The sequence below is a fragment of the Bos grunniens genome, chromosome 29, assembly GCF_055505025.1.
Source record: "Bos grunniens cultivar Pamir isolate PY7600 chromosome 29, Bosgru_T2T1.0, whole genome shotgun sequence".
In the NCBI taxonomy this organism is placed as follows: Eukaryota; Metazoa; Chordata; class Mammalia; order Artiodactyla; family Bovidae; genus Bos; species Bos grunniens.
In genome coordinates, this window is record NC_141193.1 from 10,022,655 (window position 1) to 10,037,788 (window position 15,134).

The window sequence follows — 15,134 nt, forward strand, 5'->3', positions numbered from 1 at the left end:
GGCTGTGTAGGTGATCACATCAGGAGGCACTTGGTGAGGTTATCTCTGTATCGGCCTGCTGGTGATGCTTGCCTGATTCGTTTGAGAGTGTGTGTGGCAAAATGGTCATTTTCTAATTTGCTCATTCCTTCTACATTAATTAGCTTATATTTTTCCATAAAGAAGGAACTTCCTCTCTTTAAAATTACTATTGAGTGATAGTAACTTCTTCCCTTGTACTAGTTTTCATTCACGGACTCCCATTTAAAATCTTTTATATGCCAGATTGCATTCGTTGTTCCTCCATTCTTGTTAAGTGAAGCCATTATAATTGCCAATATGAATGAGCTTTATTGGGCATGAGATGACAGTGCATCCACACTGAGAAATGTAATTATACCAGAAACTAGGGAACCTGAGACTTTAGCCTCTCTGACATAAATAGGGAGTCATGTAGAATCCAGGCTTCTGTATTTGGACAGAGATTAGGTTGTCATACACCTGACCACCTTGCCAGGACCTTGGGCTTGCAGCCACTGGCCCAGCCTTTTCTCTCACTTTCTTCCTTGATTACCAGGCTCCACCAACTTTTCTGACCTCACAGCTCCCAAAGGTCCCTGCTCCCAGCAACTCCCTTTGCAAAGACCCAAGTTTATATTTGATTTTTAGGATTGTATATGCAGATCAGCTGGGAAATGTTTGATTTTCCTCAGCAATGTCTCAAGCGATTGCCCTTCTTCTGAGGGCTTCTCTATACCTTGAGAGACATGTTCTAATATAGGGCTTTTCTCATCCCTTGACTTTCTGTCCATATCATCAGGTTCTTTTCTCACTTAGAATGAGGGTTTCCTGACCATGATTTTCTGTGACCCCCTTATTGCAAATCAGTACTGTTTATTAGAGGCTTCCCAGGTGGCCCTAGTGGCCTGCCCATGCAGGAGACGCAAGAGACACAGGTTCAAGCCCTGGGTTGAGGAGATCCCACGGAGAAGGAAATGGCAATGGGCTCCAGTATTGCTGCCTGGAAGATCCCCTGGACAGAGGAGACTGGCTGGCTTCAGTCCATGAGATTGCAAAGAGTTAAACACAACTGAGCACACACCGTTAATTAGACAAAAATCAGTAAATACCGATGAGCAAAAAATTATATAGACGTTTTGGATTCTCTTAGTATGGGTTGGGCACTTTATATAACTCATTTAAGCCTGACAAGAAACCTAGGATTTGTGTTATCCTCGTTTTTTTCTTCCTTTGCAGTTGAGGAAAATGAGACTTGAGGATACATGAGTGGCTTAGGTTCATTAGCTAATAAGTTGCTGAGACAAGACTTGTTTATATTACCCTTCCAGAGCTTTTTCCTCTATGTGTTCATGCTGAATTACTTCAGTTGTATCTGACTCTGTGGGACCTATGGACTATAGCCCACCAGACTCCTCTATCCAGGGGATTTTTTAGGCAAGAATATATACATGCATAAAAAATACAGTTCAACAGCATTCTTTTTAATCCAACATCCTTCTCTTTCCCCTCCTCCCGAACCTATCCTCAGGATCGACGAGAATGTGCTGGGAGCCCAGCTGGACGTGGAGGCCGCCCACTCAGAGATCCTCAAGTACTTCCAGTCGGTCACATCCAACCGGTGGCTCATGGTCAAAATCTTCCTCATCCTCATTGTCTTCTTCATCATCTTTGTGGTCTTCCTTGCCTGAACCCTCTCCACTCTGAGGCACTCCGTGGGGGTTTGGAACCCTTATGGGAGAGCAGGTGGCCAGAGCTGCCACTGAGCCTGTGCAGGGTGCTTGGGAGAAGGGCCCCGCTTCCTTGGAACTGCTAAGAATGACCACTGCCCTCGGTCCCCCACTCCTTGCCTCTGGCCACCCAGCCCTCCCCTCACCACCCTCCAGCCCATGAAACACACACGGTTCTGGATTTGGACTCTGCTGTGAAGTGGCTGGAAAGGAGCAGAGGCCAACTGAGGGGCTCGTCGGGGAGATTGTCTCTACCAGGAGATTTTTATAAACCCTCCCCAGCCTGTCGCAAAGGGAACTTTGGCAGCAAGGGGAGATGATGCCTTTCCCCACGTTCTTGAGAGCAAGGAGAGGAAGTGAAACTGCCCCAGGGACCAACTTTCCCATCTGGGTTAGAATTTGACCTCTTCTTCCTCTCTTCACCACATGAGGCAGGGGGCCCTGAGCCCCTCGGCGGCCTGCACAACCCCAACTTTGGCTGCAGATGACTCTCAATCTGCCAAACGTGCTGCAGCCCGTTTTCTCCCAATTACAGCAAGACTGTCAGCCTCACTAGCCATGTCGTCATTTCTGGGTGGGAGCGCCGAAGAAGGGCCTAGGCAGAAATGGAGGGAGCCTGCTGCCCAGTATTACAACTGAAAGGGCTGGACTGATGACCCTGAGGGGCCAGGCTTTGGGCTCCATGTATACAGCTGCTTCCAGCGGGCCTAACCAAGTGCAGCAGTACTTAATTATCACGGAAAATTCCCTTCAAAGCAGGGTACACGATCCCAGAGTGATTCTCTGATTAGTGGTAACTTCCAGGACCATCTCCAGAAGTATTTGGACCTGTTTCATCTGCATCTTCCAGTCCCACCATTTTCCTTGGGCTGGATGAAGCAGGAGTTATGCCTGCTGCCAGGAGTGAAAGGTGAAGAATTTGTTCCCAGCTCCAGCTGAGGCTCTTGATCCCCTCTTGAAGCCCCTCACCAAATCCAAGCCAATCACAGGAGAATGAAGTAGAGATCTGCCTGGAATACCTACCCTCCAGGAAGGTCAATATGCTTGTCAGTCTTTACCAGGACCCACAACCACATCATTCTGAGGTCACTGGAGTACCCCCATTTCATACACCCCAAAGGAAGCTCAAGCTATAGTGACAACAGTCACACATTGGGCTGGCTGTAGTACCTTAGGGTTGGGGGTGGTAGTTATCTAGGAGAGCCCTGGCCTTTCTTAGCCCTGGCATTTTCTCTCCTTTTGACCTGTTTTCAGGGGGTGCTCTTGCATCTTAACTTTAGTTGACCCACCATGTGGGTTTAAGCACAGCACATCGATGGTGGGTGGGGCGATCTGTGAAGACGATCGAAGCCTGACAAATGCAGTTTTTCTCATTTGACTCCGCAACTATTTGAGGGAGGGTTGCATAGATTGGAAATTTATTTCATAGTATTTGCTGAGTTACTGGTACACGCTAGGTATGGTACTGAGCCAGGTGCTGGAGAGAAAAAAAAAGCCATGCATTAGTCAACTCCTTGCTGTCTTGGAGCTTACCTTCTAGTTTTCTATTTCATTTTATAGGCAAGGAAAGCAAGGCATAGATCTGTAGAAGGCAAAGGGCTGAGCTGAGACTTAAGCCCAGGCTGGATCCTCCTAGGGGTCTTGAAGCGGTCACTCCAAGGCACTGATCTCCCATTCCTCAGAAGCCCTTCTTGTGGCCTTCCTTCCCTTTTTCAGTTTGAACCCTGGGATGCAGTGGCCATCTCTGCTTCAGCACCAACTTTGGAGGTGCCTGCCGGCGGACGATGAAAGCAGAGGGCAGGTGCGAGTGCTAATCAGGGGGATCAGTAAACTAACCAGTACTGGGCGGAGCGTCGGCCCCAAGCCCCGCCCCAGTGTCTCTGCTGGTCGAATGCGCACGCGCGTTTCCCAGTGGCTCCGCCTATGATCGTGGGACGTCGGCAGCGCGCGACGCGGTCTCCTTATAAACGCGGTGGTAGCCGGCGTAGGAGCACTTCGACCTGGAGCGCCTTGGCATTCGGACGTTTGGCTAAGTAGCGGCCCGCGACGCAGCCCGCCCCTGCTTCTAGCTGTGCCATGGCGGACGAGGGGAAGTCATACAACGGTCAGTGCTGGTCCTTGAGCCGGGGAGAGGGGCGATCTGGAGCCCCGCTGGGCAGCGCCGGCCTAGGCCGCAGCGCTGGGGCGGGAGGCCGCGAGGGGCCGGGTGTCCGCGGCTGAGTGGCGCGGGCCCGGGGCGAGGCAGTCCGGGCCCTGGCTGAACTCGAGGATGGGTGCCCGGCTCGTTGACCCCAGAATCCTGGCGTTGTGAACACCTGCGGGTCGGAGCGGGTGGCTCGGCGGTGGGGTGACTGGATTCCTTTGAACTTTATGAGTGGTGGATGCTTGTCAGTTCAGTTTGGCGGCTATACTAACGTGAGTCAGTGCCCTGTTCTTGGGGTGCCGGTGCCCTATTTTCTACCGCGCGTCCAGTCGGTCTTGCCCCCTCCCCCACCGTCCGCAGCTTTAGCTTTAATATTTTAGACCTATACATTAATTCACTGTTCTAGCCAGAACACTACATTGGGTTTAGGTCCAGAGTAGTGATTAGGAGCACACGACAGCCAAGGTTTCAATTCTGAGTTGGCCATGCCGATCTTGTGTGAGTTAAACACTCAGGCCTGATTTTCCATCCCCTTAAGGAGGCTAGAAACAGTACCTGTCTCCTGAGTTTGTGTGTGTGTGTGTGTGTGTGTGTATTAAAACGAGATCGTGTACGTCGAGCGCCTGACATCGGATAAACTTCTCGATAAATGTTAACCGCACCTTCTAGTCGTCTATTTTTCCCCTAGGGTCATTTCATGAGATTCAGTGTTTGCAGCGTACTATGCATTAGACAGGGATTCCCTGGTGGCTCCGAGGTTAAAGCGTCTGCCTGGAATGCGGGAGACCTGGGTTCGATCCCTGGGTCGGGAAGATCCCCTGGAGACAGGAATGGCAACCCACTCCAGTACTCTTGCCTGGAGAATCCCATGGAGGGAGGAGCCTGGTAGGCTACAGTCCATGGGGTCGCAAAGAGTCGGACACGACTGAGCGACTTCACTTCATGCATTAGACAGACCTGTGGGGGGAATCATAGGTCTCTTTTTAAGAAGCCATTTCTGCACACCACGATTGAGAGGAACATATTCCTGGAGAACATTCAAGGACCCTTGGTGAAGCACCCTGACTGCCACTAGAACCTGGATTCAGGAGTTGTCTCCTGAGTTAAGAGGCATCTCTGACCAAGGAAACTAAGAGTTCACTCTCTGAACTTCAGAGTTTGAGAATAAGATATGTAAAATAAACCATTAGATTGATCATATTTGTAATTGATGTTTGTACTCTGTAGGCAAAAGGAGTATTGATTACGTTAATGTAATCACCATGATTGGTTTACCTGGATATGAGAGAGGTCACTTGGGGTTAAGTGGATGTGGGTGGGCAGACAGCAGATTTCAGGTGATTTTTTCAGGAGAGTGAGTTGTGTCCAGTTACACTTGGGTCACTCACACTTCAACATTCACTTCAAAGTGGTAGTTTTTCAATATGGTTGATTTACAACATTATATTAGTTTTCAGGTATGACATGAAAGTGAACGTAGTGATTCAGTATTATGATAGATTATACCCCATTAAAAGTTATTACAGAATAATGGCTGTCACTCCCCATGCAATAATATATCATTGTTGCCTATTTTATACTTAGTAGTTGGTATCTCTTAATCCCATAACCTTATCTTGCCCCTCCTGCTTTCCCTCTCCCCACTGATAACCACGAGTTTGTTATCTATATCTGTGAGTCTGTTTCTGTTTTGCTAAATATATTCGTTTTAGTTTTTATATATGTGATATCATACAGTATTTGTCTTTTTCTGTCTGACTTACTTTACTAAGTATAATAACCTCCACATCCATTCATGTTGTTGCAGTGGCAAGATTTCATTCTTTTTTATGGTGAGTAGTATTTCGTTGTGTGTGTGTGTGTGTGTGTGTACACAACATCTTCTTTATCCGTTAGTCCCTTGATGGACATTTGGATTGCTTCCATATCTTTCCCACTGTAAACAGTGTTGCTATGAACAATGAGATGCAGGTATCTTTTTTTTAATTGACCTGAAAACAAGTGAAGCTCATATGTATTCTTCCCTTTTTCTTAGTTTCGATGCTTTTTAAAAACAATCTTTATATTGAAGTATAGTTGATTTACAGTGTTGTGTTACTTTCGGGTGTACAGCAAAGTGATGCAGGTGTACATGTATCTATTGTTTTTCAGATTCTTTTCTCACGGAGGTTGTTACAGAGTACTGGGTAGAGTTCCCTGTGCTATATACAGTGGGTCCTTATTGATTATCTGTTTCAGATATAGTAGTGTGCAGATGTTAATCCCAACTTTCTCATTTATGCATGTATCTTTTTAAATTAGTACTTTTTGTTTTTTTCTGGATGTATAATTGGAGTGGATTTGCAGGATCATATGGTAGTTCTAGTTTCAGTGTTTTGAGGCGAGAACAAGACTTAAAAGAAGCCTTTAAACTGGTATTTGTAACTGACATTCGTGCTTTATAGGCAAAAGTATTGTTTACTGAAAGCTGATGTAATCATTGTGATTGACTTTTCAAGATGTGATCAAATTTTGAGTAGGGGTAGTCTTAGAGAATGAACTTATGGTTACCAGGGAGAGGGGGGCAGGGAAGGGACAGATTGGGAGTTTGGGATGGACATGTACACACTGCTATAGTTACAATGAATAACCAACAAGGACCTACTGTATAGCACAGGGAATGCTGCTCAGTATTCCATTAACAATCTATTTGGGAAAAGAACCTAAAAAAGAATAGATACATGTATAGGTATAACTGAGTCACTTTGTTGTATACCTGAAACTAACACGACATTATTAATCAGCTATACTCCAATGTAAAATAAAAAGTTAAAAAGAGTTTTTTGAGTGGGGTTAAGTAGATTTTGGAGGGTGAGAAAAGCAGACCTCAGGTGACTGTCAGGAGTCTGAGTTGTATCCAGTTGTGCTTAAGACACTCACTTCCACATTCTACTTCTCCTTTCTCTAGTTCCAGTTTCTGCTTCACTTTTCTAAAAAGACTTCACATAGTTTTCCAGTCACTGAGGTTGCCACCGCACGGAGAGGGTTCTTTCCCTGGGCAGGCAGAGGAGTTTGCACAGAGGTGGCCTCTGTGGTGACTTTGTGGCTCATCTGATAGTGCAGGGTGCTGGACAGTGTGATTGCCAAGCAAGGTAGCTGAACCAGTGGTGTATTTTGCTCTCTTCTTTTTAAATATTCGAATATTTATTTGGCTGCGCCAGGTCTTAGTTGCGGCACACGGGACCTTTTTTTTTTAAATTGTGGCATGTGAACTCTTAGTCAAGGCATGTAGAATCCAGTTCCCTGACCACAGGTCAGACTCAGGGCCCTCTGCGTTGGGAGTGGGGAGTCTTAGCCACTGGACCACCAGGGAAGTCCCTCCAATGATGTATTTTCTAATTTTTGTTCTGTTTCCAAACCCAGAGCACGATGATCGAGTTAGTTTCCCTCAAAGAAGAAAGAAAGGCCGAGGCCCTTTCCGGTGGAAGTCCGGCGAGGGGAACCGGAGGTCTGGAAGAGGGGGCTCCAGCGTTCGGTCCTCCCGCCTGGAGGACGACGACAGAGACGTAGCGATGAGTGATGTCCAGGATGCTCCCCGAGTACGATAGTAAGTAGCCAGTTGGTCTGGTTTGAGTTTAGCAGCCCCCTCATTTATGTGGCCCTCTTACTCCCGTGTCATTTCTCTTCCAGCTGGAAGGGAGAGAAATGCCTGGACCAGCGTACTGGTAGTTGATAGTTGTGGTCCTGATAACAGTGCAGGAAGATCTGTGAGAAGACATTCCTAACCTTTGTGAATGTTTTATTCTCTTCTTCCCCACAGCACCCCCTACGCTGCACGACCCAACCGTCGGGGTGATAACTGGAACGAGCGGACTCGAATTCATGTTACTCTGCCCCTGCGGAGAGATCGGTCTGCTGCAGAGAGGGGAGGGGCTGGCACCAGCCAGGACGGGACGTCCAAGAACTGGTTTAAGATTACAGTGAGTATCGTGAGAGGTCCATGGAGCAGGGGAGCTAGGGGGCTGGGCTCACAGTTAAGGTGTTCACCTCTCACATTACAAAATCAGCTGTTTACTCCACAATCAGGGAACCGCGCTTGCTGCTAAGAATCAATATCTTAGAATATCTATGAGCAGCTTCAGAAAAGAAGAGGGGCAGCAGGATGGGAAGGCCATGAAAGGGAAGTGTGATAATTGTGGTTGGCGGTTGGGAGAGCTCCTCCAGATGTGAGGAGCTGAGTGTGGAGTGGAGGGCCCTTGAGTTCTCTGAAGGGCAAGTAGGTTATAAATGATGTCTTAGAACTTGTAGAATCAAACATTTACATTCTTTGAGGAATAATAAGTATAAATGGAAAGAAAGGGGGTTAAGGAGTCATATTTGGCTTGAGTAGAATACTCTTTATTTTTTTGGCCTCACCATGCAACCTGTGGGGTCTTAGTTCTCCAACCAGGGATTGAATTCCCAGCAGTGGAAGCTCAGAATCCTAACCACTGAAGTAGCAGGGAATTCCCAGAAAACTTCTAAGTTGACTGTTTCTCCAGAAAGTCTTTTAGAGCTTGGCAGACGAGCTGCAAGGAACACTGGAGGGTCTGCTGTTCATTTAGTGACATGTTGTTCCTGTCTCTTCTCTTTCTCTCGTCTAGATCCCTTACGGCAGGAAATACGACAAGTCATGGCTCCTGAATGTGATTCAGAGCAAGTGCAGTGTCCCTTTTACTCCCATTGAGGTAAGAGAAGGCCTGAGTGGCTGACTGCACACCAAGGAGGGTGGAGGTACCAGCTGCACTGGGGGCTCTGGGCTCCAGGTCTAATGCCCTTGTTCCCTCTTCTTGCAGTTTCACTATGAAAACACACGGGCCCAGTTTTTTGTGGAGGACGCCAGTACGGCCTCTGCTCTGAAGGCTGTTAACTATAAGATTTTGGATCGGGAGAACCGCAGGGTGTGTACGAAGAGCCTGGTTTGGTTGGGGGTGGGGACTGGTGCTCAGGGCATAGACTGGGTCTTGGTCCTGGGGCTCAGGCCTTCCCAGAGTTCACCCTGTCTGTATGTGTCTTCTCTGCAGATATCTATCATCATCAACTCCTCTTCTCCACCCCATTCTGTGCAGAATGAACTAAAGCCAGAACAAGTAGAGCAGCTAAAGGTTAGGCTGGCACCTGAGTCTTAGCAGTTTTCCCCTCCCTCTCCCCTCCCTCCCCTGCAACAACTCCAGTGAACCCTTTGTCTTCCTCTGCAGCTGATCATGAGCAAACGATATGATGGCTCCCAGCAAGCACTTGACCTCAAGGGCCTCCGTTCAGACCCAGGTACAGGACGGATACAGGTTGATTCTGCCTCACCCATTCTTAGATTGGTGGAGACAGAGGGGGATCTGTCAGCAGGGAAAATCTTGAAGGTGCTGTGCTGGGCACGCTGGCCTGGGCAGGCCCTCTCAGACTTCCTTTGCTTCCTGCAGATTTAGTGGCTCAGAACATTGACGTTGTCCTGAACCGTAGAAGCTGCATGGCAGCCACCCTGCGAATCATCGAAGAGAACATCCCTGAGGTGAGGCCTTTGTCCCACTAGGTGGGAGGAACCAGGGTCGGGTACATAGGATGGGGTCGGGAGGCAGGTGTGTTTCTCATCCCCTGGCCGGTGGTGCTTCCTCTAAATTCTCCTCTCCCACAGCTATTGTCCTTGAACTTGAGCAACAACAAGCTCTACCGGCTGGATGACTTGTCCAGCATTGTGCAGAAAGCACCCAATCTAAAGATCCTAAATCTCTCTGGAAATGAGGTGAGTTTGAGAGCCCAGCTGTGTTTGGATAGGGTGGACAGAGGTGGAGAGAGCTTGCCTCGTGGCAGCAAGAGGCAGGGAGGGCATTTAAGAGATGGGGGTGAGGGTGGGGGGAACCTAGCTGGCTTTCTTTACCAACGTGTCTTTCCTGCCTTTCCTCCCTGTCCTTTGCAGCTGAAGTCTGAGCGGGAGTTGGACAAGATCAAAGGGCTGAAGCTGGAAGAGCTCTGGCTTGACGGAAACACCCTGTGCGACACCTTCCGAGACCAGTCCACTTACATCAGGTCAGTTATAATCTTTGTCTCCCCTCCTGGGGACCTTCACCCCCTGGGAGGCTGAGCGGATGCACCCTGACCACTGCCCGTCTGCAGGAGATGTGCAGCCCTCGGCTGGAGCCACCTGTCCTTGGGGAGGATCACGTGTTCCTCCATTGTGTCTGCCCGTGACCCCTAGCTTTGCCCCAGGCCTCCTTTCCTTTCTTCTCACCTGACTGCCTGTGTGCTGATTCTGTGGCCTTTCTCCTTCCTTCCTGAACACAGCCTTCTCTAGACTCTCCCTCCCCTTTTGTTTCAAGAAGAGCATCTCCCTTTCTCTACCATGACCACGGGGTGTCTTGCATATTACACCCCCATATGTGGAGCTGCTTTGAGCCAAGAGCCTGGTAACCCCTGGGCAGGGAAAGCCCTCCCTCCCTGGGACTTCCTGCTGATGGGCCTTCCCTCCTCTGTCCGGTGACAGCCCCTCTTGCCCTGTTGCCAAGAGGGGCTCAGTTCTCACAATCGCTTTGCCCAAGGCTACTGCCTGGGTTTTCCTGCCCATGCTGAGGTTGAGGCCTCCTGGTGGCTGGTGCCATGCACTCTGTCGCTCTTGCCCAAGGCTGTGAGCTGGGCCCTCCCTGGAGGAGAAACCTGGGTTCCCTAAGACACGTGACCAGAGCCGGGGCCCCGCCAGCAGGCGAGGGAATCCCAAGGCAGGTGCTGGGCGTGGAGGCCACGGGGGCATAGGCTATCCAGGAGACAGAGAACTGACCCTCTCTGGGGGCGCTGCCCCTCCCTCACTCGCACACCTCATATCACCCTGCTTGGCCCCGGAGGATGGCTGGTTAGCCAGAGACGGGTAAGATTCCTCAGGGAAGGAACAACCTAAGACAGGCACAGTCGCAGAGGGGCCATCAGGAGAGAACTTGGGGGCCAACAGTGGTGGGGCACTGACCCTCACCCCCCCAACTTTGCAGGGGCCTGAACCCTCACCCCTTCGGAGGGAGATCTCCTGCCCCCATGGCTGCTTTGCTTCCCACGCCCAGCTCAGATCGGGACCCAGGTAGCAGACAGACACCTGGCCAATAGAAGCTGCCCTCTCACCACAGCAAAGATGTGTTTCTCATTTCCTGCTTGGACCACAGGGAGAAGGGAGCCGAAAGAGAGGGCTGTGTCAGGCGCCTCTTTCCCTTGGTTCTCCCTGGTCTTTCTAAATGACTCTCCACCATGCAGTGCTGTCGCTTTGTCTTTGCTTTCTCTTTCCTTTTTCTCTTTCCTCGCCTGAATCTCCCTGGTCTCTTCTTTGCCCCGTCCTCTCCTTCCTTTTCTCTCTCCTCTCCCCTCTCTTCCTCCTTGGCCTCTCCTCTCCCTGAGCCTTGCTCGTCTCCCTGCCCCAACATCCTGTGCCATTTCTGTGGTGTGTTCTGGTCTTGGCCACGGCCAGACCTGGCAGAAGTGATGGACACCTGTTGAGGCAGCGGAGCCCTTGGGCTCCCACCCCATTCCCTCCTCCCGGGGCTGCACAGGTGAGTAGGTGGAAGGTAAGGGGGACGAGGACGGAGGAGAGGTCCTGGCTTAACGCCTGGGCCGGGAGCACTGCCTCTGCAGTGCTCGGAGTCAGGCAGAGAGTGTCGTCCTTCAAGGCAGTCATTTTTGGATGCCCCAGACGAGGTGGGGAGTGGGGTTATTTTTCCTGGAGCTCAGAGGCTGGGGAAGAGTGAGAGCGCAAGGAGGATGGGCTGGGCCGTCCCTTGGGCACGGGTGTTTCTGCTCCTAGAGCAGCCCAGGAGGCACAGTGACTCTGAAACATTACTCACTTTTGTCCCGTTCTTGACAGCGCCGTTCGAGAGCGATTTCCAAAACTATTGCGACTGGTGAGTACCTCATTTTTTTCATTCTCTTCTGAGGAGCACAGCACCTGCAACCCTCAGTCTTGCCTAACGTGCCTTTATATGATCACTAATTTGGGGATATGGAACCCTTTGATAATCTAGCAAAGATTTCATATATATATTAGCAAAGGTTATAATTCTTCTTCCCAGAAAAATGCCTGTAGATGATAGTTGCATCATCAGGATTCATAGACCCCTTTCCATTTCTTTCTTACTTGACCTCTGACCCTTTTAGTTCTCCCATCTAATTACTCATCCAGTCTTTAAAAAAAAAAAAATTTATTTGGTTCTGCTGGGTCTTAGTTGCGGCCCACCAACTCTTAGTTGCAGCATGTGGGATCTAGGTCCCTGACCAGGGATTGAACCCAAGCCCCCTGCATTGGGAGTGGGGAGCCTTAGCCCTGGACTGCCAGGGAAGTCCCTCATCTAGCCTTCTTTCACTGTTTACATTGTCGTCTTTCACTTCCTTCTGCAGGATGGCCATGAGTTACCCCCACCAATTGCCTTTGATGTTGAAGCCCCCACAACGTTACCACCTTGCAAGGTAAGTGGTGGAGTGGCATCTGGGGGGCACAGAGCAAGAACTCATGTTGGGAGGAGAGTCCTGGTACCATGGTCCTGTTTGATTGGAGTCTGTTTGATTCCAGGGAAGCTACTTTGGAACAGAGACCCTGAAGAATCTGGTCCTGCACTTCTTGCAGCAGTAAGTATCTTGGGTGTCCTGAGGGTGGGGAGCAGTGGGCCCAGCACAACTCAGTCTTGAGAGCTGTCAGTCCCTTTGTGGATCCAGCTTGTGGAGCTCGACCCTCCCCTTTCGTTTGCCCCACAGGTACTATGCGGTTTATGACTCGGGAGACCGGCAGCGGCTCCTGGATGCCTACCATGATGGAGCCTGCTGCTCGCTGAGCATTCCTTTCACCCCCCAGAACCCTGCCCGGTGAGTAGCACATCCCAGAACCTGCCCAGGATCAGAGTTGCTCAGCAGACGCTGGCCAGCACGTGCAGCATCGCCACTGCTCTGACCACTGCCTCTTTTTCTTCTTGTTCCCCCAGAAGCAACTTGGCCGAGTACTTCAAGGATAGCAGGAATGTGAAGAAGCTTAAAGACCCTAGTAAGTGTGTGATGTGAGCCAAACAGGGTAGGAGAAGGGCATGGGAAGGAGTCAGTCTGGGCTCAGTGTGTGGCAGCTCCTAACCTCGGCTTCTCCTCCTCCCACAGCCCTGCGGTTCCGACTGCTGAAGCACACACGTCTCAACGTGGTGGCCTTCCTCAATGAGTTGCCCAAAACTCAGCATGACATCAATTCCTTTGTGGTAGACATAAGTGCACAGACAGTAAGCACCTATTTCTCTCTTGACAGAAGCTTAGATTTGGGCAAGGGGCAGTCCTTTAGAGGCAAGGAGGGACTTGGGCTCTGCTGGGAGCCTAGATGGTACCTGATGTTGCTGCTTCTCTTTCAGAGCACATTGCTGTGTTTCTCTGTCAACGGAGTCTTCAAAGAAGGTAAGTATCTTTGGAGTCCTGAGTTTGTGGAGTGGTCCCTGTCCCAGCTAGTCATTCTGAGCACTCTCAACTTCCCAGCTCCCTTCTCTCCTCTTCTTCCCTGACCACCTTCTCCCTTTCTGCCCCCAAGCCTATCCTCACCTGTCTTTCCTGTCTTGGCTATGGGAACAGCCTGATGGTTAGAAGGACACAGACTTTGGAGGCAGACAGTTCTCAGCTTCCATCCCCAACCTTGGTCCTCTGTGTCTGTGAGCTATTTACATGACCTCTGAACCTGACTGTCTGTAAAAGAAAGGGATTCATAATAGGCATCTCATTACGTGTTTGGGGAGTAAGTGAAGTGATTTATAAAGTGCCTGTCACAGGGCCCGGCCCACAGATACAAATAAATAACCAGTGGCATAAAAGTGTTACTATTGTCCTCTCTAACCTCTGACACTCCTCCCTGCTCTGCTCATCTGTGCACACATAATTACCCGTTTAGCCTGCTTAGGGTTCTCTGTATCAAATCAGACTATGATTTTTGAGAAGCTGTTTGAAAACATAAAACATGAATGACTCTGATAGGTCATCACCATTGTTATCATTGCAGTGGATGGAAAGTCTCGGGACTCCTTGCGAGCCTTTACCCGGACGTTCGTCGCTGTTCCTGCCAGCAATTCAGGGTGAGTGTCTGACTTACCATGTTGGGTCCCAGTCCCAATGCATGGCTGCCACTGTGGAAAAGTGGTTTAACAATATTCACTTCCTAAGTTTGTTGTGAAGGTAAATGAGGGTTGGGGAAGAATGTATAATTCCAGTCTGTTTGGTAGATAATCACATATGTGGAGTCCATGGGAAAAAGGGGGTAAATGATAAAGGAATCTTGTGGGTATTGAAAGACTCTGAGTGTCAAGTGAGAACAGGAATGATGTTGGGAGGATGAGGTTATCTTCCGTCTGTCCAGCGGTCTAAGGTGCTTTTTGTCTCCAAGGTTGTGCATCGTCAACGATGAGCTGTTTGTGCGGAATGCCAGTGCTGATGAGATCCAGAGAGCCTTTGCCATGCCTGCACCCACACCCTCCTCCAGCCCAGTGCCCACCCTCTCCCCAGAGCAGCAGGAAATGCTGCAGGCTTTCTCTACCCAGTCTGGCATGAACCTTGAGTGGTCCCAGAAGTGAGTACTGAGCATGTGTAGGAAATGGGGTAAACTGAGGTAGTGCTGGTGGTGAAAAATAAGTGCCCCTAAAATTTTTAAAGCCCATACTTGAGGTTCTAATGGAGGTGCCTGTTCTTCCCCTACTCCAGGTGCCTCCAGGACAACAACTGGGACTACACCAGGTCTGCCCAGGCCTTTACTCACCTCAAGGTAAGATTTGAAAACAGGTGGCAAAGAAAGCACCAGGCCTTCGAGAGGGTCAGGGAGGCTCGGGGCATGGCATGGGCCACTGGCTCTGCTGACCTGTTTATGTTTCTTTAAGGCCAAGGGTGAGATCCCAGAAGTGGCATTCATGAAGTGATCCATAGTCATGCCCCAGAAGACCCCTGTAAATAGCCCCTGGATGTACTGATGTCTCCTCTCCGGCCCGAGGCCGCCCTGTGACTGTGACCGAGGAGGGAGGGCTGCTGGATCCTTCTCCTCACCTGCCTTCTGGAAGCCTCCAGAAGATTGAGCCTCCCTGGTGCCAGGAAGCCAAAGCTTACTTTGTAGAACTGACACTAAAATACCCGAAGGACTTAGGTGCTTTGTGTACTTAACCCCAGGATCCTCCCTACTTTTTAAGATAAAGAATGGTATTGTATTTGGTGTCCAGCTGAGTTATTTTAGCCTTACAGTTCACAGGCGTGGGCGGGGCCGAGGGATGGGCCCCGCCTGC

The 15,134-nt window shown here is 49.8% G+C and overlaps 2 protein-coding genes across 11 annotated transcripts in view; both read left to right on the top strand.

The window, feature by feature from the left end:
• The window catches only part of STX5 (syntaxin 5), a 28,303-nt gene extending 26,024 nt beyond the window's left edge, over positions 1-2,279 (top strand). For all 8 annotated transcript variants that reach the window (XR_015157462.1, XR_015157460.1, XR_015157461.1 and 5 more), the window contains one exon: positions 1,529-2,279. Coding sequence is in view for 5 of the 8 variants with exons in the window: in XM_086383416.1 (XP_086239542.1) it covers positions 1,529-1,688 (160 nt within the window). In the remaining 3 variants the exon portion in view is untranslated. The remainder of the gene's footprint in view (positions 1-1,528) is intronic.
• Positions 2,280-3,719: 1,440 nt separating this feature from the next.
• Positions 3,720-15,059, top strand: NXF1 (nuclear RNA export factor 1). Of its 3 annotated transcripts, none has more exons than XR_015157456.1 (21): positions 3,720-3,831; positions 7,273-7,456; positions 7,670-7,829; positions 8,493-8,576; positions 8,685-8,789; positions 8,913-8,993; positions 9,087-9,156; positions 9,306-9,394; positions 9,518-9,625; positions 9,800-9,909; positions 9,997-11,756; positions 12,250-12,318; positions 12,422-12,477; positions 12,604-12,711; positions 12,828-12,886; positions 12,994-13,109; positions 13,236-13,278; positions 13,871-13,943; positions 14,252-14,434; positions 14,566-14,626; positions 14,739-15,059. XR_015157456.1 is itself a non-coding variant. In XM_086383406.1 (21 exons), exons 1-21 carry the CDS (start codon positions 3,804-3,806, stop codon positions 14,775-14,777), a joined length of 1,863 nt encoding a protein of 620 aa, XP_086239532.1. In that variant the 5' UTR covers positions 3,720-3,803; the 3' UTR covers positions 14,778-15,059. The 3 variants fall into 3 exon arrangements, 1 of the variants encoding a protein (XP_086239532.1); XR_015157455.1 differs by having other exon boundaries at positions 10,860-11,756; XM_086383406.1 differs by having other exon boundaries at positions 11,720-11,756.
• The last annotated feature ends 75 nt before the right edge of the window (positions 15,060-15,134 follow it).